Here is a 24,627-nt window from a genome sequence, read left to right as displayed (position 1 = left end):
GCCCCAGTGATGTGCTCTTGGGTAGTAGCCAGCGTTTGCAGTTGTGGCTGGAGCAGTGGCGTGGGTCAACTTGTGGGTGGGAGGTGGCGTGTGGCTGGGTAGGCTGGTAAGGTGACAGCTGGGTGGCGTGGGGTGGGGTGGAGGCCAGCGGTCGCCGCTGTTTTCTCCTGCAAATCTGAAATGGGGAAATCCTCCGTTCCCCTGCATTGCTCTCTGAGGAAACTTCCAGGCAATAGCTTTCCTCTAAGACAACATTACTTCAGCCCGTGGCATTTCTCCCCGCCTCATCCCTATTTGCCTAGTGGTGGAAAACCCTGTCCTGACCACTGGCTGCAGGCGGGGAGAGCGCTCTGGCGATGCACTGCTTACAACCCTGCAATGAGCAGGGCTTCCCGTACCCCCACCCTGCCCAGAGGCTTGCGGGGGCCCTTGCCCCGGCTCACAGCCGACATGGAGGTAGTGTAGCCGTGTGCAGACAGCCTGCGCTACTGCGGCTTAGCAGGAAAATGTGCAAACAGCAAGTGGCTTTTAACACTACCTCTTGCTGAGACAGTGTTTGCTGGAGTGTCTTCCCTCGGTGATGCTGCTGTTGGCGATTATCTGCAGGCATTTCATTAAAAAAAGACCAACTTTCTTCTCTCCTTCTTTCCAAAAGTTGCTGATTCTGTCTGCTCGTGTCTTCTAGTAAGTGTGTTGTGGGTAGGGGTAGATTTCTGGTGGAGATCACGCAGGGCATCGTTTTCCCATCCTGAAAAAGGTGGAAACATGTGAAGTGACTGGAAGACCACATCATCTGCCCCAGTGGGAGTGGTGGTTGCTATGGAAGGAGAAATGGAAATCTCGGAGGGATATCCTCCCCTACCTAGCTGATGGAAAAGGCCCTCAAAATAACTACAGTACAAAGGAAAAGGTATTTCAAAGTGGGCTTTGGGTCCTCTTGGCTGTGTTCAGGCACTGTTTCAGCTCCCGGTCAGGTGCACGTGTTGCAGCAGAGAGGCTGTGATACGTGTCTGTCGGTAGCCAGGCCATTCAGCAAGCGCACTCAGGATGGCAGCGGCTCAGCTCCCTCTTTGAAGTTCCTTGGAAAACAGCTTGTGTGTGCATCTGCCTCGCTGGACGAGCAGAGTAACCAAATTACATCCTCTAATTCCATAGTGGCCTTCTGGTAAGATCAGTGCATGTGGGTGATGCAAGGGTGGTGTCTGTCCCCATGCTGACATAAATGAAATTAGTCCCTAATGAAACATTTTCCTCTCAGGTTCAGAAACGTAGCCCTCACTTCTGCTGGTCCCCCTGCTCTGGCTGCTTCTCCCTGCCTGTCTGACCTCCCACCAGCTCCAGCCATGTCTGGGTGCTGCCCTGGGGCTGTTGGTTGCCCCTCCCCAGCGAACCCTACCCCGTGTCGCTCCAGCTCTGGCTGACAGCTGCGGTGGCCTTGCTGCCGTTTTCCACAGTGGCTTTATGAGGTGCTGACGCTCCCTGTGCAGGCATTGGTGTTATTTTTGGCACTTTGCTTCGGGCTGAGATTCTCATCTTTTGGCTTGAAAGTCTAGCTCTTGCCTTTTAACTTGGAAGAGGAGAAGGGCAGGATTTGAATCTGAAGGTTTCAGCCACCTGAAGAGCCTAGAAAGACAGCATATTTTCTCACTTATATAAGCGCCATATTTTCTCACTATATAAAAAGCTTCTGTTCCTTCTCCTGTCTGCTCGTACGTTCCTGTGAGGGGTCTGAAACCAGGGATTGCCTTGGATTTGCCTGTAACAGGAGTGCAAGTTGCCCCATCGGCACTCTGCAGCCGTCGTCAAAGTGGGAGGCTGCAGCAGAGGCGAGCGCGAGCTGTTGAGCTCTTGTGGCTCCTTGTCCTTCACGTAGACATCTGATAATGTGTGTCACTTTGGTAAGGTGTCTTGTACCTCTTTGCCATTCCCTGTTACACCCCTCCTCACACGCTGGACTCTGTGCCGGATGGTGAATGTTTTAGAAAGCTAAATGTCTGGAGAGGAGTGTTTTCATCAGCAAACCTCACAGATAGGGCAAGGGCTTTACCAGTCTCTGCAAGATATCTCTGCAAGATATCTCTGCATCTCTCTGCAATGGTACCGGTGGTGCAGGAGGGGATGTTCCAGTTCTTCAATGAAGGGCTGCTATACTCAGTGCCTCGCAACCGGTGACACCCACACTGGTCATTAGCCAAGGCTCATTAAAAAAGTCTCACCTCTTAGCCGCTCTAAGCTGCCTTTCCTTTCAAGCAGGCACAGAACTAGAGTTGTCCTGGGAGTGGATGAGTTACAGAAACAATCGTTCATTTGCATTGAAGTGAACCACTGGATCAGCAGAGTGTAAAAGCTAACCCAACCTCCGAGCCCCTGCCTTGGGAGCAGCTGTTCTTTGTCACTCTCTGCAGGGTGATGTCCAGAGAAAAGCTTACTTTGCAAAGGGAGTTCCTGGGACTGCACAGATTCAAGGAGGAGTCAAAAACTGTTTACAATGTCTGTAGGCTTTAAAAATAATCATGGTATATGGATGCGATGGCATGCTGTGCAGTTGGTTCTATGTTCTTGGGGTGGTTGTGAAAGACACGTGCACATAGTTAGGCGCAGCAGTGTCTGAGCTTACTAGAAATCTTGGTGTTGGGGACTCTCAGGTCGTTGTTTCATTGGATTAAAGTACTCGTTGGGAAATGGGTTGGGATTAAGGAGTAAAAAAACTGGTTTGTGATCATAAACAAAAGCTGAGATAGGAGGTCCACCATGCTTGTCCTGTGACTCTAAATGCATAACATAGAATGAGTGCGCTGAGATGTCCTCATAGCAGTCCAAGGTGCTTTTAACCACAGTTACTGGGGTCACACTTATCGTTGTCTGGAGTGGTTTGATTTTCCCCTGATGAGTGGAAAGCTTTCACTGATGAGAGGGGAAATCCTGGTTCACACAAGGTGTCTGTCTCCTCTTTGAAGCTAAAAATGTTCCCTTGTGAGGGTGGGAGCAGAGAGAGGAGAGGAGGTGATGTGATCCAGTCAAAATTAGTGGCAGAAATCAGTGTTAATTTCTGAAAGGACTCTCACTTCTAATTTCTTTTGTCTATTTAAGCCAGTGAAGAAAAAGAAGATAAAACGCGAGGTTAAGATTCTGGAGAATCTACGTGGTGGCACCAACATCATTAATCTGATTGACACTGTCAAGGATCCGGTGGTAGGTGCCTGTGTGTCGCGGTGTGTGTGGTGGGCTTGCCTCCCCGCTGGCTGCAGGCACGGGGCAGGCGCTGCCGCATGACTTCTGCTCTCGGCTCAGGTTAGGTGCTGCCTGTGCCCGTGCCTTCGTGCCAGCCAGGGGTGAGCGGTGTCCAGCTCATTAGGGTCTCCTGAGGTGGGTTGGTTTGGACGAGCTCATGTTCCTCTCCAGGTTCCCCAGACTCTTTTACACCCCTTCTGCGTCTTCTGTGAGTTTAACGTGGCTGATGGGGGAGAAGTTCTGTAGCCCTACAAATTTTCTGTAAGAAAGCAGAGCCTGTAGCCTTCCAGCTTCTGTCTGGCATCTGGAACAGAAGTATCTGCCAGGGCAAATTGGATATTAAGCACTTTTCATCCCTCTGGTTGCTGTCCTGCCCAGTGACCAGAGGTCATATCCTTTGTCTGCAATGCCACAATTACCCCATTCCCGGGAAGTTTTCTCTGACTAGCAGCTGGCTGAGCTCTGACTCCCAGCCTGCTGGCAGCCACGGAGAGGAAATGACACTGCTGTAGCATTGGCAGTCCTGGCTGGCCTTCCTCCTGCGATGGGATGTGAGGCCTTAGCCCCTGGTGACACCTTTTGCTTTGCCCAGGGCTGTCTCTGCTCCGTGGTGTGGGGAGGAGCAGCACTGGCCAAAATGCCATGTTAGTGCTTGCTGCATGGGGTATAAGCGGAGTTTGCCTTTGCCTGCTGTGGGAGCAGGGCTGCGTTTCTCTCGCTGTCCTGCTCCTGCCCGCTCTCTGCAGTGAGGGTTGAGCAGGAAGCATAAGCTTCTTCAAGTCTCTTGGAGCAAAAAAAAGGTCAAGAGGGTGTTTTAAACCATGACTCTCTCTCTCTTGCAGTCAAAGACCCCTGCTCTGGTGTTTGAGTACATCAATAACACAGATTTTAAGGTGAGTCTGCCTGAGTGTGGAGGGGGGAGGCGTCCCGTTTCTGTTAAGAGCGCTGTGATCTTGGGTTGTCAGATACTCCTCAAGAGCTATGGGGGGAGTTTGGAGTTTTCACCTATGGAAGCTTCACCTTCCTTTCCCCATGTAAATCAGAAACCTGTAAATAGGCTGTAGATGAGAAGGAATAAAAAGCTTGTGTGCTGAATCTCCTCCCAACTTTGAGGAGTAAGTTCAACAGGTTAGATATTCTTACTCCCCTCTCAATTTAGTAATTACTGCTGTGCTATATATTCAGTCCAAGTTAATCCCTGTGCTGCAATGCTCTCATTTACAGCAGTGCAGTTGATGGAGCAGGTGACACCGATTTGTGCTGGAATCCTTCAGACCTGGGGACTGTGGGGTGGCAGAGGCTGGAGAGCACATCTCCCACTGCCGGTGGGACTGGAAGCAGGGGACTGAGCAGTCTTGAATACATCTTAAGAGGTTTTCTGCTTGCCTGAGGCTGCAGCATATTCCCTGGCTCTTCTGATTTCTGGGGAGCTCCAAGTAGTATTACTCCTTCCTGAAACAGGGGTCCTTCTGTTTGAGTGCAGCTACGACTGCCTGTGCTACTGAAATGCTTCTGGCTGGCAGCAGCGAGCTGATACACAAAAGGGATATATAATTAGCAACCACACCTATTTTAATGGTATCTTTGCTTCCCCTATGTGAATCTTTACCCTAAGTCATTAAGTCAGTGGTGGAGAATTAATTGAGCAGTTGCCATTAGAAAGCCAGCAGTCATCCCCTCCTGCGCTGTTCAGAGATCTCTTTCATTCCATGGTATGGGATGGTGCTTTTTTCTTCCTGTCTGTGCTGGAGCGTTGCGTAGGTACACACCTTCTAGGATGCAGCTTCAGCGGATAAACCAAACACCCAGAGAAGGACCCTGGGTTGCTGTTGGTGGAAAGGAGGCAACTTGTCAGCTGGCCCATGGACTGTCTCACCTGCAGCCCTGCACGCTGCGAGGCAGCACACTTTGTTTCTGTCCCTCTGGGGTTGGTCTGGCAAGCTGAATCCTGCTGGGTGGGACCCTGTGCATAGCTAGAGCTGCAGCCGTGCTGGCGGTGGTAGTCTTAGTGCTATTTAATCTCATGTAGAGACTTACTGCAGAGGCTAGAATAATAGTAACTTGCAGCAGCGTCTGCCCTGACAGCTCTGGGTGGGGAGATGAGTGTTGCCTCTGTCAAGTAAACAGCCATGAGAGGAGTGCTATGTGGTGACCTTTCAGGGCTAATTAAAGCAGCCTTGGTTTGTCTGGGCTTCGTTGACATCAGCTGGGCTGTTTCAGTGCCACATGTATGTTGGGAACGTGCCCTGTGCTTCTCCTGGTGACCCAGGGACTCTTCATAAGGCTGGTCCTGGAAGTTCTTAACTTTCTACTTAGAGATATTTTTTTTTTTCATTTTGTTGTAACTGAAATATGTTCACAAAGTGGAGCGTTAAGTAGTAACTTGAGGCTGGTGGCCAACAGGGACTCTTAACTGAAAAATGCAGGGCTTGGAGTATGTGGTAGGTCAGCCATGCTGAGAGCCGTCGCAGGCACTTGTTGCAACGTTGGTCTGGCCACAGCAGAAGTAACAGTGCTCAGCCCTGGCTGTTGCATTAGGAACAACTGTATGAGTTTGCAGCAGATGATTTCTAGGCTCCTAGGAGAAAGCTTGGCTGCTCGAGGAAGTCCGGATTCACAGCTGTACAAATCAGAGACAGAAAGTATTGATGCTTTTGATGCTGATTGGTACAAGGCAGGAATAACTTGTCTTGGGAATGCAAGCGTGTCCCCCAGGGCATGCAGTATGGCTGTTTGTGTTCAGAGCTTATTTGTAACGTGAATTTCACTAGCTATGTATGGGGCGTGTGGGTTATTCGAGCTACACTCCCACGAGCTCTGCTGCCTGTTTGGGTAAGTTCTTGGGGCCGCAGCTAACTGGCAGATTACAGAGCTGCTGCTACTCACAGGTACCTGTGCATATCTTCTTCTGTACAGAGGCTCCCAAGCTGTCTCTTCCCTTGCTCTGAAGTGCCCTTGCCAAGCAGAAAGCGCACAGAGTAGATGATACCACTTGCGTTGGAGGTCTTGGCTTGCCCTATACCTCTATGAAGCAGCTGGAGAGCACCCAGTCATTGTCCCCTCTGCTCCACAGTCCTGATCTCCCCAAGCAGCCAAATTCTGCTGGAGTTAAGTGCCATGTGAGCTAGTCCTGGTGACAGGGACCTCTTCTCTTTGTTTTGAGGTGGCTGCTGCTGATCTGCCCATCTCTGCATTGACTTCTGGATTCAGCAGTACTGCTGAGTACCATGCATCTCACTGGCAAATCACCTTCGGGGTGTGTGAGGGGGTTCCCGGGGCAGCTGGTGTACAGCAGGTGATTGCTGACTGCTTTACAGGATTGCGTTTTTGCTCTCCTGTTGGCAGTAGTTGCTCACAAGCTTGGATGTCTCCTCAGTTGTCTCCTTTCTGGCAGTTTCTTTCCTTCAACATTATTATTTTTTTGCTTAATGTTAATATTTTCACCCCTTTCCCCATTCGAATGGCAGGACACTAGTCATGTCTGTGCACCTGTGAAAATGGCTGCTGGGTTTCCTCAGCCCTCTGTGCACGGGCAGAAGCTGCAGTTCCGTGGGGCCTAAGCCATGGCTCTGGACGATTCCGGATCAGAAGCGCAAGCTTGTATTCCATACGGTTTGGCTATTTTTAAATGATGGTATAAACAGGAGACCTAGCTGATACCTCCCTAGAGCTGATTACATTTTCTTAAATTACCCGGATGGGTCCCTTCTGAAAGTCATGGCTCTGTACTCACAGGGATGATGAGTTGGAACTAGACTAAATGCGTATTCTGCTGTGCGAGGACGGCAGCTTGTGTATGGGGCTAGTGTTTCTCTTCAGACCTGCTGTATTACTTGTCATCTGTGAGCACTCAAGCTACCCACAGTCGTCTGCCTTAAATGATAGCTGCGCTGCAGAGCCATGCAGTCAACTGAGTAACTGTCAGTGAAATTAAATGTCTTTTGCTAATTGGTTTCAAACTAGAAATGAAACACCTGTCCTTCAACCACCATCAGCTGTTGCATATTTTGTGTAGTCTGTGAGCGTACCTGGTACCGTGCCTTTCATTGCCCTGAAGAGGCAAGTCCCTCGGGAAAGAAGGGGGCAGAGCCAGGTCTCCAGGAGCAGTGCTGGGTTGGGTTTGCTATTTCGTTCTTAAAACACACTAGCAGGTTTGCAGCTGAAGAAGAGGAGATGGGCAAGAAAGGTTGCTTTCCAGCTGTGTTGCTTCAGGATGTTCAGCCTATTGGAGTTGTGGGGACAGAGGGCTTTTGAGTCAAATCTTCCACTTTGTGTGCACCTTGCTGAATTTTCAGGCCAAGTTGCTGTGAGGGAAGTGTGTGCCTGTGTTTTATCCTTGTACATCCAAGGTTAGTTTGAAAAATAGTTGTTCCCCTGCATAGGCGATGGCAGAAGCATGAAAGATTTTCCTCCCTTGCGTGGCTGCCGAGGCCGGGATGCTTTGGGAGCTGTTTCCTTTTCTTTTGCTGCTGCCTGCCCTGCGCCCCAAAGCAGTGTCTCCCTCCTCCGACGGCTCCTCGCAGCCACCCTGTTGCTTTGCAGATGCTGCTTCCAGCTGTGTTGCTCACTCAAGGGAGGAGAATAAGTGTTTAACTCCTGTCAGCCCCATGGAGAGGGGAAGCATGTCTGTGCCTCCTCGGGCACTAATGGGATTAATTTACGGTTGGTTACATAATGTGTGCCAAAATATCACTGAAAGCTGGAGAGGGGTGGAGGCTGCCGGTGGGTGAGTTTGGCCTTTCCTCGTGCTCTGTATGGAGAAAGGAGACCAGCCCGGGTCTCCGAGGCCTTGTGCGATCCTGAGTGCTGGCAACTAGCTGAGCAGATGTTTGAGCTGGGTCTGAGTGATCCCCACAGTGATGTTTCTGATAGTTTTACTCCGAAGAGCCAGCTGTAAGAGCAGAGCATGGGACATGTCTGCAAAGGAAGTGTCTGCTCTCCCCTGCTAGGCTGGGCAAACGGGATTTGGAGCCCACTGTCAAAGCTTTCTTGGGGCAGCTGCTGTGCGGGACCCACTTGCAGTGGAAACCTTGGCGCTGTCCTTCAAAGCCGCCTGCGTTCACGGGCTGCCTGCAGTGGGACTGAGCATGCTCCTGCAGGGACTGTTCACCGCAGCAAGCGGAGCCTGGGCGCTAATAGCCACACTGTTGGCCTTGGCACAGCGAGAGGGTCAGAGGTGCTGGGTTTCACAGGCAGCTCTACTAGGGAAGTCTGTTGAAAGCTGGTTGCCCAACAGCTGCCTCTGCTGATAGCTATGAGTTAGAGAAGCGACAGCATCATGGGCCTGAGAAGAAAGACATCGGTGACCTCCCTTCCATCCCCTCCCTGCTTACAGGCAGTGAGAGGCAGAGGAGCCAGGGAATGGGGAAAATGGGATCTAGCCTCGTTCTGCCACTGCCTCTCCTGCCCTCCTGCTTCCCCAAGTGCGTTGATGTTGCCAGGCAAAGTTGAACAGGGTGGTGATTCCCAGAAAGACATGTTTTAAGCATCTCTGTCCCCCCATAGTGTTTGTTACCTAAGCAAGCCATTTAAACAAACTCCTGGAAGGGCTCAGCTGTCCTCTGCTGGCCCCAGGTCACACGTCAGAGCCATGCGCAACCAAAATCTCTCTCTGCTATAGCTTGTGGCTATGTCTTTTTTGCTCCCTGCTCACTTGTCTGCTTCAGTGGGTTGCTCCGAAGCGTTAGGATCATCCCAGCTCATGAGAATACAATACAGCTTGTGTCATGGAGGCTGTTAAAGCTCTGCGTGTGTAAGTGACACTTGTATGTTGTCAAATGATTTCCCAGGGCAGTATTGGGGGTGGTGGGGCTGTTTGGAGCTGGCCCTAAGTAAGGCAGGATCCTGAGGATCTTGGCATGGGCCTGGAGGGGATCTGGGGCCGGAGCTGCTTTCTTGGAATGTGAATTTCAATCCCTCGCTCTGGGATTTTTCCTGAAGCTGCCAAGTAGTGCCCGTGATGGGCAGCTGGCTCCAGCGCTGATGCAATCGATGATTTGACTGAGCTGTGAGATGATTCCTGTTTGTTAGAAAGGGCAGAGGGGTCTGGTCCTACTGCTGCCCTGTGAATGTCCTTCCTTGCCCTGCCCTGGCATCTTGCCTTGCTTTCCCTGGACAAGAGCACAGCCCAATGGGGCTGGGCTGGCACCGCTGCCAATGACAGATATAGAGCAGAAGGCAAATTTGGGGCCAGTTGTGACCTGGCATGGGAGCAGCAGGATGATGAGTTCTCCAGTGACAGTGCTGATGGCACAGTGCAGGTTAAAGTGCACCATCGATCTTTGTCGCTTCCCCATGAGTAGCTGCAGAAAGACACAGAGGAAAGGAGGGTGGTGAACATGTGCTGGCAACAAGCACTTCCCCGAGACTCCGAGCTGTGCTCTCCTTGGCCCCACAAGCATTTCTGTGCTGTTGAGTTGCATTAGCCTTTATCCTGGGATAGAGGGGAGCCTCCGCGGCTGTCTCTACCCTTTGTGCTTCCCCACCCCATGCTCCTTTAGGTTAATGTTTTCCTCTCCCTGCCCCACCTTGAGCACTTGGAAGCCTTGCCCATGTGTTCCCAGCCTGCCTGCTCTGAGTGCTGTTATCCATGTTGTCAAGTCACCGTGACGACTTTGCATATGAACAGAGAGTCAAGATCATCTGTGCCAACTCCAGCATGGTCTGAAAGGCTTGCTGTCTTCTCCTTGGACAGACCGCCTGCCTGTCTCCTGCTGGAAAGAAGTCATGACAGGTCTGAATGATCCTGGTAGCATTTCACGGGAGCTCTTGCATCCTTTCTGGATTTCCTAGCATGTAGCCCTGGCAGGTCTGAGACCAGGACAGCCCTCAGGAGTGGCAGCATTCACAGGGGATGTGGAATGAGGTCAATGATTGGAGGCAGGTGGGGTGCAGCAAACAAAACTAATCCAAATCTGGAGTATTTATTTTTGTTTCTCTTTTTCCCTCCCCAAATCTGTTTCAGCAACTGTACCAGATCCTGACAGACTTTGATATTCGGTTTTATATGTATGAGCTGCTGAAGGTGAGTGGCATTGTAATGGCAGTCTGGATGGGGAGACCGGGAATGAGAGAGGCAGTAGTGGGGCTCACGGGGCAGTGCTACTAAGCGGTTACTTCTCTCATGTTCAATGCAGAATCCATGTCTCATAACCTGGGAAGGTTTGGGAAGAGATCTGGCTACCTGGCTTGTTGCTGTGAGGTATTACAGCCAAACTGGGGACCTTTTGGTGACCTCCAAAGAGTCTCTGATTCTCTGGGGTCTGTTCTTTCCCCGTGAAGCATTTGTGATTGTTAGTGGCCAGGTAGGGCTGTGCTTGGTCTCCCTGTGTCTCTAGCACCGTTGGGCTGCTATGAAGAAAATAAACTCCCTCCCAGCCAGATCCAGTACAAGCACCGAGAGGTGTTTGCAGGGCTGGGGAACTGGGGACTCTAGCACGCTAGGGAGAGCAGAAGAGAGGGATTGCCAGCTCCAGGCTTTCTTCTGCTGCAGTATTCAAATGCAGCTCCAGAAGGTGACTCCTGTCCACTTGGTCTTAGATCCCTCTGTCTCTGGGGTGGGGGAATCTAGGATGCTTCAAGAACAAGCTGGCCAGCTTGGTGCCCTGTGGTCACAGAACTCCATGGATGTGGTCTTGGGGAACGAAGCTTCTGGTTATGTTGGCTGTTACATGTTGGTATAACACTGGTATTTTCCTTTGAGACCTCCCAGCCAAAGCTTTCCCTGCCCCTCTGACGAAGGGCGAGGAGCGCCCTAAATACCTCCTCTTAACTAGCCTCGCTTGCACCTCCCCATGGAAATGCTCACAGAGCCATATGGCAGATCTGTGAGATCTGCTGCACTGCTTCTCTGGGGTCTCCAGCTGCAGGACATGGGAGCCAGCAGGGCATTAGGGAGAGCTTACAGGTTTTGGCTGATTCCAGGGCTGTTCTGTGCTGACCTGCTGGAGCAGCAGCTTGGCTGTATCAGGTCCCTCGGGACTTCTGGGCTGGCATCTTGCAGGTCCCCTGCCTCTGGAAATGAGTGCGACAGGCTAGGGAAAGCCCTTTGTGCTCCAGGACTTGGTGACTGCAGGAGACTTCCTGAAATAGATCTAGTGAGCTTGAGGGAGGCTTTCTTCTCTGTACCCCCAAGCTGGCTGCATCTGTCTGCAAGGGAAAGACCTTCCTACTGAAGGTTGGAGGGAGCCTGAGGCAGCCCAGGATCAGGGTGGGAGGTGTGATGAGGTTCAGATGATCCATCCTTGGAACAAGCCAGACACTAGAACAGCTTCATCCCTGGAAGCGGTTTGTCCAACCTGTTACAGATCTCCTGTACTAGAGATCCCAGGACCACCGTTTGCTGTGACTCCTGCTGGTTGTGAGGCTACGTGTCATTGCAGGGATATTCCCTGAGGCCTTGCTGTGATGGAAGCTGTTGCCTCCTATGCTTCCCACTGCAGCAGGGGCCCAAGGACAGTGTTACTTCCCTGGCACGGATGTCTTGGATATTGAATGACTGCAGGCTGTACCCTCCTTCCGTGCTGCTGGAGACCTCAGAGCATCTGATAGATGTTGATGGATGGATCTCCCTCCCCCTTGGAGATAAGAAAACAACATTCTCACCCCCTTGCTCAAAAGAACAGCTGCGTGGGGGGGCGAGTGGTGCAAGGTCATGGAGCTGGAGAGCTTACGTGTGCTCCTGCCTTCAAGCTTTAAGCAGCATCGCCCTCCCTCATGTGCTATCACTTGCCTTTTGTAAGTGCAGGTTTGGCTTAAATGAGCAGGGCAGAGGTGACTTTCTAGCTTAAGTGTGTTTTGGGACACAGGTAGAAAGCTGCACTGGAAGGCCATAAAACTGTATGCACGTAAGAATCATCCCCTTCTGGGGAAGAGAGCGTGACCTAGGAAACACAGGGCTACCCAGGTTGGAGGATTGGGCTTGTCACCAGGTGGGACGCCTCTCTGCATCACGCTCTTCAAAGACTGTGCAGGGAACACGCTTCCAGGACCCGTGACTGCAGTAGGACATGGGATCAATATAGTCTTGTTGCCAGCTTGTCACTTCATCACGTGCAGAAGAGCTGAAAATGCCAGTTTCTTGTGCCAGGGTTGCAGCATTTCCTCGTGGACGGGGCACTCCTGCTCCTGGCCGGGAACTGTCTGTTATATTGTTAATGCTGTGCCTGTGGTCACAGACATGTCTAATGTATGTGCGTGTGTCTGCCAGGCCCTGGATTACTGTCACAGCATGGGGATCATGCACAGGGACGTCAAACCCCACAACGTCATGATAGACCACCAACAGAAAAAGGTACCGTGGCCCCAGGGCTCACAAGCAGGGTTTTTCCAGGGAAACTTGAAACTCTGCCACCTCTGTGCCCGTAGCCTGGGCAGCTGTACTTACCCCTTTAACCTTTCTTCACCAGCTCCCCTCCACTTGTGCCTGCGTCAGGAGATGGCCAAAGTCCCACTGGGGAGCACCACAGTGGGAGTCTGTGGCCTGGAGGTTGCTCTTCCCCCAAGCCAACCATGCTGGGTTTCTTTGCGGAGAGGAGCCGGTCTGGGCCATTAATCTCCACCTGGGGAGGTCTGGCAGTAGGGTGCAGAGGCCCGGGGCAGAAGGGTGGCCTTGTCTGAAATACACGTGGATATTTTTGCCTAGGGAACATAAGCTCCTCCTGTAGTACGGCCTGCTTGTCCCGCAGTGGCTTCCTCACTTCTGGGGCACACTAGCTAGATCACAGGAAACGTTTGTACCCAGCTCGCTACCGTGGAGGTGGGCAGCACAGGGAGCTTCCCCGCCCCATCATGGTACTTGCACCTCATCGGGTGCTGTGTGTACCTGTCTCCCCAGGGACCTGGGATTTGCAGCAGCAAATTAGTTGCTGATCCACAGGTCCCTCCCTGTCAATCACTGGTGGCTGTACGGGCAAGGCAAGGTTTATTAGGAGGGGGAAGTCTCTTACTAGACCCTCTGTCCTTCGGTAACACGGCAGGTCGTCCATCCCTGCGGCTGTGGAGGAGGTGGTCTGCCTTGCAGGATGCGGTGGGCCCCCCTCCTACCTCGTTTCCTGCTCTCAGCCCTCAGTTAAAATCAACACTGCCTTCAGCCCAGCCCCTCTAAACATCAGGATAAGACAGCTGGCTTTTGCCTGTTTCCTAGTATGCAGCGACCTGTCCGCTGTGGCTGGTGGTGCTGGTAAGGAGCCAGTTGCCCAGCAGTAACAGTGTACTTGGACTCAGGAGGCAGAGGACCTCTCTAAGCTGGGCTTTGCCCCACCAGCTGGTGATAGGGGGAAGGGAAGAGCCTGACCAGAGCACTGCTGAGAGCATCTCCTGTCCTCAGAGCACCTCTCTGCGTCCCAGGCTCCACTCTTGCATCGCAGGATTGAGAGGTTTGGCCAAGGTGGCTTCCCCTAACCGGCTCATACTGAGGCTTCTGACTCTGTCTCTCTTTATTGCATGTTCAGCTGCGGCTCATAGACTGGGGTCTGGCCGAATTCTACCATCCAGCTCAGGAATACAATGTCCGTGTGGCCTCTAGGTACTTCAAAGGACCGGAGCTCCTTGTGGACTACCAAGTAAGAGTCTGCCTCCTCCTTGCTAGCCAGTGATACCACGTGTGGTTGCACTTAGACAACCCAAAGGTGGCCAGGTTTTGCCCGCCAGGGCATTGCCTGGGTTGGAAAGAGGCTGGCTGTGAAGTGAAAAGGCTGAGGTTGCCTGTGCGGTTGGGGAACCGGGCCGTGGTGAGCATGCCTTTTCTCACAGCTTCTCCTTTTTCCCCTCAGATGTATGACTACAGCTTAGACATGTGGAGTTTAGGCTGTATGCTGGCAAGCATGATCTTCCGAAAGGAGCCCTTCTTCCACGGCCAGGACAATTATGACCAAGTAAAGACTTTGCTACCTGGCTTATTTCATGAGACGTTTGTCACCGCCTCATCCCTGTGTGTATAGTGGGGAGGTTCTGGGGATCAGACCACCAGGTTGGGTGGTCTGATCTTAACTAAGCTATGTGCTTAGTTAAGCCATCTGGGATTATGCTTCACTGTCTTGTGTAGGAGACTTGTTTTCTGCACATGCTGCAAAAACAAGTTTTGAGGGAGATACTCCTTCCATCTGGGATGTTTCCAGAAGGAGAGCTCTTAGATTTGGGCAGCTCTGCCTCTGCGAAAAAGTGGTAGCCTGCCCCTTCTGCTCTCTGTCAACATGCCTTTTGTTCCAGCTGGTTCGCATCGCAAAGGTCCTGGGCACAGATGAGCTGTATGGGTACCTCAAGAAGTACCACATAGAACTGGACCCGCACTTCAATGATATCCTGGGCCAGTAAGTGGAGAAGTGAAATGCAGCCTTTTTTCCTTGTAATACAGAGAGGGAGATAAACTGATGTCCATCCCCTTGAAGGACGCTCAGCAAAGGCCTGCTCTGATCTTCTGGGTCACAGTGCTGCTTGCAGGCCTCCCATCTGGCTGTTCATGTCATCTCAGGAGGTCACTGAAATGCAGGCTCTTTCCTTTTGCCTCTCCCGTGATCCACGAGCCATCCCCTCTTTCTTCCTTCTCCTGCTTGTTGACATCCTAGAAGTGGAGATGTAGACAAAAGTTGAGTGTGGGCTGAGGGGCTCAAAATCTCCCCGTTGAGATTCCTAAGAAGGATGAGAGGTGGATGAGATAGCGAGGACAGCTTCTGTGAGGCTGGCTGGCAAGCCAGAGCACTTCTGGCCTCAAGGGTGTCACCCTGCCTGCTGCATGCTGTTGTCTAGTCCCTGTAGACAGAAGGGAATGTGCAATATTTTGCCTTTCCCAGGCGTAGGACATCCACACAATTGTGTACCTAAAGAAGAGGGTTTTCCCCCTTCAGCAAGTGCTTGCTGAGCAGTAGCTTGTGCAAGGAAGAGCTGTAGGCAGTGTCTGTTGCAGCTCTCTCCTCTCAGAAGTACACAGCAGCAGGTGATTCCCCTGGGAGCTCCGGGACCTCTGGGAACTGCTGTGCTGGTCAGAGCAGGGCAGTGACAGCTGGTCCCTCTGCAGGCATTCCCGGAAGCGCTGGGAGAACTTCATCCACAGTGAGAACAGACACCTGGTGAGTCCTGAAGTCCTAGACCTCCTGGACAAGCTCCTGCGATATGACCATCAACAGAGGCTGACCGCCAAGGAGGCGATGGAGCACCCCTATTTCTGTGAGTCTGTGGAGAAGCTGGGGCCAGCTGGGATGGAGAGGGGTCTTGGGTTGTGGGGGCAAATTTTGGCTCCCCGCTCTGCGAAAACCTTAGCAGCTGTGTGGGTTTTGAGGGCAGTTTCTCTGGAAGGGTTTGCCAGGGTGGAGCTTCCACTCTATTAAATGCTGTTTCCCCTTCCTGCCTGGTCTGTGTCTCCTGCAGATCCAGTGGTGAAGGAGCAGTCCCAGCCCAGCTCAGAAAATGCTGTGCTCTCCAGTGGCCTGACAACAGCACGATGAAGACTGGAAAACGACGGGTAATTCAAGATGTTTACAAATAAAAGCAAAACCTTCAGTCACACAGTGAAGGGAAAAGAACCACAAGGGAAAGGGAAAAAACCCAAGCCCCCCCCCCCCTCCCCCTCCCCTTTATACTCGGCAGAAATCTAACCTTGGGGGGGTCATAAACCTCAGTTCCTCTCTGGTGGTTGTGGTTAATGTAACTCTAACCCTGTGGTACCAAAGCCCTGGGCAAATGGTCTTGCAAGAGCTAAACATGTAGTGATATCCCCAGGGCTCAACACAACTGATTCTGGTTCACATCTCTATGGATCCTTCTCTTCCTTCTCAGTCCAGCCTTCCCCACCACGCTGGTGGGGACAAATTGGTCGTTCCACCATCAGCCCTTAGCATGCCTCTTTCTAAACATGCCTTTCTGACTTGTAGACTCTGGATGAACCAAATTCAGGCTGGGGGTCAGCAGGTGCAACTCTGTTTTGAGGTCCAAGTCCTACTGCTCACTCTGGGCTTGAATTTGGCCCTTGAATTCCAGTTTCAATTGCGAATGCCGGGGCGGTTGGGGGGAGGGGGGAGGTTCAACAAAAAACAGCCCACAAACCCAGCAGCATCTCAGGATTGGTTTGGAGCATTAAAACGAAGGCGCTGATCCGAGTTGCTGGGGAGAGGTGAGATCCCTCCTCCAGGTGTGTTTGACAAAGGCTCGCTCTGAGAAGAAACTCAATAGACCTGCTTTGGAAACTTGTGAATGTGAGGGCTGCTCTTGTGGCAGGAGGGGGGAGGGACTATCCAGACTTTCCCACCGAGCTCGGGAAAGTCAGTGTTGCAAGACTTCTTGTGATAGGTGTGCAACCACGTACCTCATGACGTGGCTCCCACGAGAATTCGTGCCAGACGCAGACTTGCGCCAGAGCACAGCCAGCACCGCAGGATGGAGGAGTGGAGAGGAGGCCAGGGGAGAGAGCACAGGGAGGAAGAAGGATCAGCAAACAGCGGCGTGGTCTGTCGGGGAGGGGGCTGTGCAGCTACTGATCCAGGACTTGGGATCCCACGTAGTGTTTTAACAAAGTCAGCCATTTGTTGAATTCTGGGGTGCCGATCCTGTTGCGGGGGGGTGGGGGGTTCGTCTTGCGGGTTCTTTCATCAGATCCCTCGATGGCTTTATAGCCCCACAATTCACAGTTGCCTCCTCTACTTGTTCTGTGTGTAACTTCATCAAGTGGTTCTGGTGACACTCAAACCTAGAAGCTGGAGATAGTGTTTTCCCACCAGCACCTAAACACAGAATTTCCTTCTGCGGCATTGTTGAAATAGTTAATTTTTTATAAGGTTGCAATGTTTCTATTTGAAACATCTGTTTACATTCCATATTCCAATAAAGTTCTATTGGCATCGATAGCAGGTCAATCCATTTGTATAATTCACTGAAACCAATAAATATCTATACGTCTGAACGTCTGCCGTCTCAAATCTATGGGATAGCCTGAAAGAGTGAGAGCTGAAGGTGCTGCCTCCTCGAGGAGGTCAGGTTGGCTCTTCCAGACCCTCTTGTCTGAGTATTTTGGGATCTCTTAGTCTTTGGTTGCAGCTCTTCATGCTGTCAGCCCTGAGAGTTTCACTGTGGCAGATGTGTCTCCGCTTCCACGGGGCCGCAGAGGAGGTGCAAGGTTTTGGGTACGGCGTGGGGGTCGGCTGTTGTGGTACATTGGACTCGGACAGCCGGTGCCCGGGGTAGCGGACTCAGTCTGCCTGTTAGGTGGCTGGTCAGACCAGAAGTCACCAATGCATGGCTGGAAGTTGGGGGTTCTCCACGTGCGTACCCCCCCCATGCTTGTCTCCTCTCAGCCTGGGTGGATGGCTTTTTCTAAAGATGTGCTGAGCAGGGAGTAGCTCTTCTTTCCTCCCACCCTGGGATGCGACCGGTGCATGAGCTCAGTTACCAGTTTCGGGGCTGAGGGGCCGTCTGTGGCGTTGCTGATGTGCCACCGGGCCCTCGCTAACATTAACTCTCCCGCAGATGCTGCTGAAGGCTTTGGCGAGTGTTTCCAGCTCTCTGTCCTTCCATCTGCCTGGCCTGAGAGGCGTGGGGGTCTCTCGTGCTCTTAAGCTGTGCTAATACCAGCAGGGTTGGTTTGGGGTTTCTACATCAATTTCTGAACTGATTTTAAACATGTATTGAATTGCTCCATTGAGAAGAGGCAGGAGTGGGTGTTTCTCGTGGCCTGTCCAAGTTGCTATGGGGGAAACTTGCCCGTTTTCCAGCTCTTGTGTGTTGGCGTTCCCAGCTCCCAGAGAGCCAGGGCAGAAGAGGCGTTGAGGGAGAAGAATGGGTTCAGTGTGGGAATTTTGATAGGTGAAAAATGTTGATGGTTGTATATGAGTGCTTGACAGTGTCCAAACCTGATGGTGGAGTTTCAAGGTGGTGCTTCAGGAAGTATCAGTTCTGTAAACCTTGAGTCAGAAATTCTTTCCTGGTACCCTCAAACAGAGGGAGAGAGATGCTCTTCCCAGCGAGTGAAACGGGTAAATGGATTTCCCTGGTTGCGGTAACCAGAGAGGCTGGAACAACCTGCCCTGTATCTCCCCACATCCCTACCCCAGCTCTAGGGTAGATGAGCTGTGATGGAGTCACCCCCGAGGGAAACATGGCAGCTGAGCAAGCGTAGCCTGGGAGCGAGGAGGGTGTGGAGTCTCCTGACCCCAGGGCGGTGTGGACGCCTGGCCACAGCTCGGGCCAGTCCCTCTCCGTGCCATCAGCCCTTCCAGCACCGAGAGCAGGACACCCTGCTCTCCTCTGGACCTTAGCAAAGCGTCGTCCTGCCTGTAGGGACAGCCGGGAGCTGGAGGAGGCGGTGTCTTGTCCTTGGGAAGGAAGGAGGCTGGGGAACATGCAGCTTCATGTGCTTTCTGCTGGAGAAAGTTGGGAGGGTCCTGGAGCACGTCCTGGCCGTTCAGCTGGCCTGGCCCCAGCTTTCTAGCGGAGGTAGAGCGCAGGTTTGGCCGCGTGCTTGGTAAGAGGAAAGGCTCAAAACCAGAACCACGGCAGCCATTGAGGGATGCAGTAAGCGACTTCCCCAGCTTCTCCGTGCCTGTTGCAAGTGTGCTGTGGCATGACGGAAGCCTTTAGCGGAACTAGAGGAGATGTTTGAGGCAGCGGAGGGGCGCTTAAAGGAGAAAAAAGTGCAAACGTGTGTCTGGCTGCCCATGAAAGTGCTGCTTTGCCGGACTGCGTCTCTCCCTTGCCTTGCTCGGCCCTGCCTTCCCCTCTCACCCTGCCACCCCTTCTAAAGCAGGCTGAGGATGCCCCGCTGTCCCCACATCCAGAGCGGCATGGAGGGGGTGGCCGGGCCTGGCTGGGAGTGGGGTGGCAGGATGTGGGGCAGCGTGCCCAGCCATCTCCTCGTCACCTGGGGCCAGAGGAGCTCTGTGTCGAGCTGGCAGTGCCCCGTGACGCTCACTTCCCTCCTCCCGTCTCTCCTCAGGTCCGATGCTGTTGCTCCCAATTTTCCATAAGCAGAATGAGAACCAAATCAAACGTCCTATCGGCGCGTGTAGAGTGACGGCGGGCAGACGGCGTGGGCAGGGCTGAGAGCGGGGCAGCACGCCTGGCTGGACGGCACTCGCCTCTTTATGACCGCAGCCCTTCCCTCCGAGTGTTAAAGGTTCTTCTGCCTTTGGTTCCTTGTTGAGCTCTTCCTGACCCAGAAAGCGTGGAAACGTGAAGGGTGTGCAAAGCAGTTGTTGGTTAGTTGTTCCTTCCTCCGTTCTGGCTGTTCCCCCCCCAACCTCTGACGGACCACGGTTAGCCAGCTTGTGCTTGTCTCTGCCAGGGCACGGGGGTGGCAGGGAATGTAGTATCACGATGGACAGTTCTATATAATTAAAAGAATTCTATATTGTTGAATAAAAGTTTTAAAAGAAGCATATGAGGAGGAGTATTCAGTGGGGAGAGAGCTGTGGGGCAGGACCGGCCACACTGGAGGACGCTGGCAGCGTGAGCCTTTCCCTGTGCCCTGCTAGGACAGGCTGGGTGAGGAGAGCAGGAGGAACGAGTTGTACAAAATCACCGCGGGCAGAGGCAAAGGAGCCACTTGCCGCCTTTGGAGGTGTCCCTCCTTAGGCCCCCACTCTCTTCTGGAGGTGCCTGCCTGGGTGGTGGCCTGGGTGCTAATGCTGGTAACCCGCTTTTCCCAGCCCCTGGGGCTTGGGCATGGCTCTGTCTCTGCACCCCAGGAGCTCCCATCTCTTCCTCTTTCTTGGGCTGAGACTCTCCTCCTCCTCCCCAGCACGATCACTGCAAAGCCCTGAGCTTGGAGCTCCTGCCCGTGGGCCTCTGCATCGCAGGAGTTCCCCTACAGATGTGGTGCTTCACCAGCAGCTCTTGGGAGAGCCTGGCTGCAGCGCTGGTGGTTGTCCAAGCTGTGCTCTGGTCTTGGGTGTTAACGGACCACTTGAAACTCTGCTCTAAAAACCCCCAGCTGGACTCCGTACGACTGCACACGGTCATTTCTCTTCCGTTGTCCAATTCCTTCACCGCCCATGTGTTTTGCCCTACACAGTTTTCCCCTAGACTGAAGCTGCCCAGGCTAAGGGTACCTCTGAGACAAGGCTCTTGGCTGGGAAAGATGGACCCGTTGCTGGTTCCCAGGGAGGGGAGCCTGGGCAAGGGGAGCCGTGGGCTCCTGCTGGCACAGAACCACAGGGTGCTCACCCAGCCCTGGGCAGTGGCTGAAGTGGAAACGCAGGAGTGAGCCCTCGCACAAAGCCTGTGGGTGGTACGGGTGGAAATTTGCCAACACTGTCCTCGTGCGTCGCACCTGGAGATGTGCTGATGTGGGGCCAGGTGTGGACGTGTACATCAGGTAAGTTCAAGCTACTGGTGCTGTAAGGCAGGGCTTGGTGCATTGCCGAGGCGCGGTGTAATGATAGCCCTGTTGTACCCAGGACTGTGCTGATCTCTGGCGCCTAAATTGAGCAAGAGTCTTTTTTTGGCTGCTGTAGATCTGGCGAGTGGTGAGAGCCTGTCCCTGCAGGGAAGTGCCCATGGCAGAGCCCACCTGAGGTCCACATGTGCTGGGCAGAAGCAGCGCTGCGAGCATACGCCGAACTGAGGTCCCTGTAGCGTGGTGGCACACACGAGTGCTGTTGCTACCTCATCCATCCCTCCCCTGACGCTGTTGGGGCATGCCCCCCATTCCCACCTGCTGCCCGCTGCAGCCCAGGTTCCTCTCCAAGTCAACAGCTTGTCTCTAAAGGGTGCTCTCAATGGCTCTTTTTTTTCACTGTTGCTTGTCAGAAATAAACTCTTCTTTGCCTGCCCGTTTTTTGTCTTCAGTTTGTCAAGAGTCAGAAAGGTTTTGTTCGTTCTCGCCCCTAGCTCCACCGTGACATCCATTGCACCATGGTCCCACCAAGGCAGCGTGTCCTGCTTCCTTGACTTTCTCTGCCAAAGAGCTCCAGCACCTGCTCGCGTTGTCTCCTGCACCCACTGATGTTTACGCTCCCCTGTTCTCTTCTGATCCCTCGCTCAGCAGCCGCCCAGCTTCCTCCTCCTCCTCCTGCACTGCTTGGAGTTCAGCCAGCGTGAGGTCCAAAGTCTTCGTCCAGGTTCCCTCAGCACCCAAAGCCACTTTTGCACCTTGCCTCCCCTTGCATGTGGTGGCTATGGATATCCTGCCCAATTCCCTTTTTGGTTTCCTCATTACAGCTGCCCTTCATCCAGTCCTGCTCCCGTAGGAAAATCCAGGCTGGGAGAGACGGCTGGAGTCATCTGGGCAAATCGCAGGATCTCACACTCCTTGCAGAGGTCATTGCTTTGTTCTCGTTTTTGCCGTGTCATGAAGGCTTTTGGCTCACAAAGGTACCGACCGAATCCGGTTCTGGTTTTACTGGTGTAAGCGCTGTCCTTTCAGCTGCCCACTGGGCCACGCAGCCAGCCCTAGGCACCTGCGCCCCGGCAATGGCTTAAGCCGGGAGGGCGACGGTCCAGGTTGGGATTTCCCAGGCCACGAACCTGGGCTGTGTGCTCCAAGGCAAGCACGGGCTTGGGTGACACTGGAGAGAGCCGCTACGTTTTGCTCTGGTAACTGCACCCAGCAATGTGAAACCTCAGAGGAGCAATGGTTCAGGAGCTTCCTGAAGATCTCATTCCTCTGAAGGCGTCGGGTTGCTGGGAACTCTGAAGGGCAGGAAATGCTTCAGTCAACAGTTATTTCTGGAGCAGGCAACCGCTGCTCACCCCTTGGACCGGATTATTCTCTTAGGACGGGCCTTTTCCTCCACCTGCTCCCCGAAATCCGATCCCTCTGCACCCTGGGAAACGGGAATGGGGGTGATGTAACATGCCGACATCTTCCTAGCGATCTTCCAGGTGGATAACATCAGTGTGTGAGCCTCATTGAAATACGTCTCCCAGAGGCCTCTTTCCGAATGCCAGCCTCGACTATTATTATGTGTTAACATCTCATTAGGCTCCTCCGTTTCTGCCCTCGCCTTTAGCCCGCACGTCCCTGGGGAAGGAGGAGAGGCAACGGGTATTATTTTTCGTTAAAATTCATGGAGAAATGGGGACAATTTGAAACCACAACATATTTCCATGGACATCACTTGCAGCAAAACATGACATTAAAATGGTAAGTGGAGAGCGTGTGAATGAGCAGGCTGTTCAGGAATGGCAGCTGGATATTTGTCCCAGTTGTCTCTTACCATCTGATTAAGGGAACAAGCTATGTAATCGTGCCATATAAAGTGTACTCTAACCCACTGACTAAATATAGCCGATCATTTCTAAATAACGCCTTGCTTTCTGTGTGCTCCACTTGTTTGCGCGAAGGAGAAAGTGCTGCTAACGCGGGTGCTGCGAGGGGCCGCGCGTTTGGGACAGTCAGAGCATTTGCAGCCCAAGGGAGAGACAAGCACAACTAGCAGACGGCGTGGTGGTGGTCAGCGGGATTTGGATGGGGCATTGGTTAGCAACAAGAGCTACACAGGGGCCTGGAGTTAAACTGCAGGACCATAAAGCTGATGCAGGATGGTAATTTTTATGCTGTTTAGTGTCTGTACACTGAAAATAGATGCTACGGATGCTATTACAGCAGGAAGAAATGTAATATATTTCAGTTTAAAAATGTAATTTCCAGCCCAAGCTGTTCCTGGTAAGCCTCTTCAGCCGTGCAAGGCCCTGCCTATACTCGAAAGCATTTTCACAACAGTAAAGCTGTACATCAGCCCCCCGCTTATATCGTCAAGGTATTGCATCTTATCCCAGCCTACAAAAAGAAAAAAAAAGCATTTCTTTGCAGTCATGCAGTAAGAGGCAAGGGTTGTTGCTGGCACAGTTATCTCAGAGCACGAAGATGAACATACTCAAACAGATAAAGCTTTCTACTGGAGGCTAGGCCAGAGCTGAAAGCAATAATTTAAAAGGAGTAAATAAACAGCATGAAAAATTAGGTTGTACAGGTACTCTGCCGCTTCTCGCTCGTGCTCAGAGAAGGGCTGCTTCTGAAGATGAACCGGGTCTGGCTCGTGTCCCTGTGCCACAGAGGTTTCCTGGACAAATAAATGGTCCCTTGGCAGCCGGGCAGCAGACACAGCAGGGACAGGGCTCTGCCCACCTGTGCGCTCGCGTGCGAGGGGTTTTGTGGCTCTGATTGCAGAGGGTTTCACCGACCGCTATCAGCAAAGGGCAGAGGCACCATTTTGGCTTGAGCGGTGGCCGCGGAGGGGAGGGAGGGAGGGAGGGAGGGTGTGTGCAACCACATCACATCATCTGCTTCTCACACCCACGGGAAGCCGCTTTGGTTTCTTGCCTTTGGGAAAGTTTTTTCCAGAGGTTCACTCCTCGGGCACCTTTATTTGCTTGAGCGAACACACTCGTGCTTGGGTTTTGGCACTGCAGGCACTGAGCTGGGTACCCCCCACAGGTGCCGGGGGGGGGGCTGGATCTGACGCAGCCCTCTCTGACCCCAGGCAGCGTCTGCCCACCTCCCCGCAGCGCACACTGCAGTCCCTCGGCGGTTATTCCCGGCCCTGGGGGCTGGTGCTTCTCCAGGAGGGCCAAGACGCCTCTTTCCACTAATCCGAAAATCCAGATCTCCCCGTGGGCACAGGTCAGCACCATTCTGCTCGAACAAGCCGGCGGGCTGGAGCTGCTGCCACTCTCCCCTGGGAGGGGACCCTCGCACGGCGCCGGTGTCCCTGCACGGCAAGTAGAAGCTGGAGGTATTGCACTGATGGCGCTGCTGTCCTTGAGGGCTTTCCTGCCCCTTCCACTGGTCCGCCTCGTGATGGGTGCAGCTGATGTCAGCGATTCCGGCCCATTTCCACGTGGCGATGGAGCAGTTCTGGCCCGAAATGCTGCCTGAGGAAATGCCGCCGTGACAGCAAGCGTGACGCAGGACTGGGACGACCTCCCGCACCGGCCGACGTGCAGGAGGCTCCCCTGGAAAGGACGGATTCGCAGACGTCCCAGCGGTTTCTCACCTAACGAGGCAGCAGCCCCCGGCACCAGCGCGTCCCTGTTAGTGCCGCATCGGCGCGCGGCAGAAACGGAGCGCCCCGAGCCCATGGCTGCAGCCAGCTCCAGCCCGGGCGGCATCAGAGGGCTGGGAAATGGCTCGGCAGAGCGCAGGACGTGCCCACCGCCGTTGTGTGACCGAAACATCCTTCCCTTCCACTCCCATCAAAGGCGTTTGCCTTTCCCTTGGGCCACAGAGGTACAGGAAAGGGCCTGGCCGTGCCTCGGAAGACCCGAGTCAGGAAACGGCTTGGGAGGGACAGGAGCTGCTCTCCGGTACTCAACGCTTCGCGGCGGCGCTACCCAGAAATGCAGGTCCACGGGCACAGGGCGAAGCTGTCAGCATTGATCACTCATGTTTTACGGGACCCGCCGGCATTAACAGTCACGCAGGGTTTCCAAGGGGCGTGCGTACCTGCTGATGCGCACAGGCTGCTCCGG

At 53.2% G+C, this 24,627-nt stretch overlaps 1 protein-coding gene across 1 annotated transcript in view; it reads left to right on the top strand.

Annotated features, from left to right (window-relative positions):
- CSNK2A2 (casein kinase 2, alpha prime polypeptide) overlaps positions 1-19,576 on the top strand; it is a 30,955-nt gene extending 11,379 nt beyond the window's left edge. Inside the window, exons 4-13 of the mRNA XM_009318870.1 lie at positions 3,091-3,192; positions 4,074-4,124; positions 10,196-10,255; positions 12,440-12,523; positions 13,683-13,793; positions 14,004-14,105; positions 14,440-14,540; positions 15,245-15,393; positions 15,595-15,688; positions 19,151-19,576. Of these exons, the coding sequence (XP_009317145.1) occupies positions 3,091-3,192; positions 4,074-4,124; positions 10,196-10,255; positions 12,440-12,523; positions 13,683-13,793; positions 14,004-14,105; positions 14,440-14,540; positions 15,245-15,393; positions 15,595-15,671 (837 nt within the window). The 3' untranslated portion in view covers positions 15,672-15,688; positions 19,151-19,576. The remainder of the gene's footprint in view (positions 1-3,090; positions 3,193-4,073; positions 4,125-10,195; positions 10,256-12,439; positions 12,524-13,682; positions 13,794-14,003; positions 14,106-14,439; positions 14,541-15,244; positions 15,394-15,594; positions 15,689-19,150) is intronic.
- The last annotated feature ends 5,051 nt before the right edge of the window (positions 19,577-24,627 follow it).

Source organism: Pygoscelis adeliae, unplaced genomic scaffold (genome assembly GCF_000699105.1).
Source record: "Pygoscelis adeliae isolate BGI_AS28 unplaced genomic scaffold, ASM69910v1 Scaffold622, whole genome shotgun sequence".
Lineage (NCBI taxonomy): Eukaryota > Metazoa > Chordata > Aves > Sphenisciformes > Spheniscidae > Pygoscelis > Pygoscelis adeliae.
The sequence above is the reverse complement of the archived record's forward strand: the minus strand, read 5'-3'. Positions and strand labels throughout refer to the sequence as shown.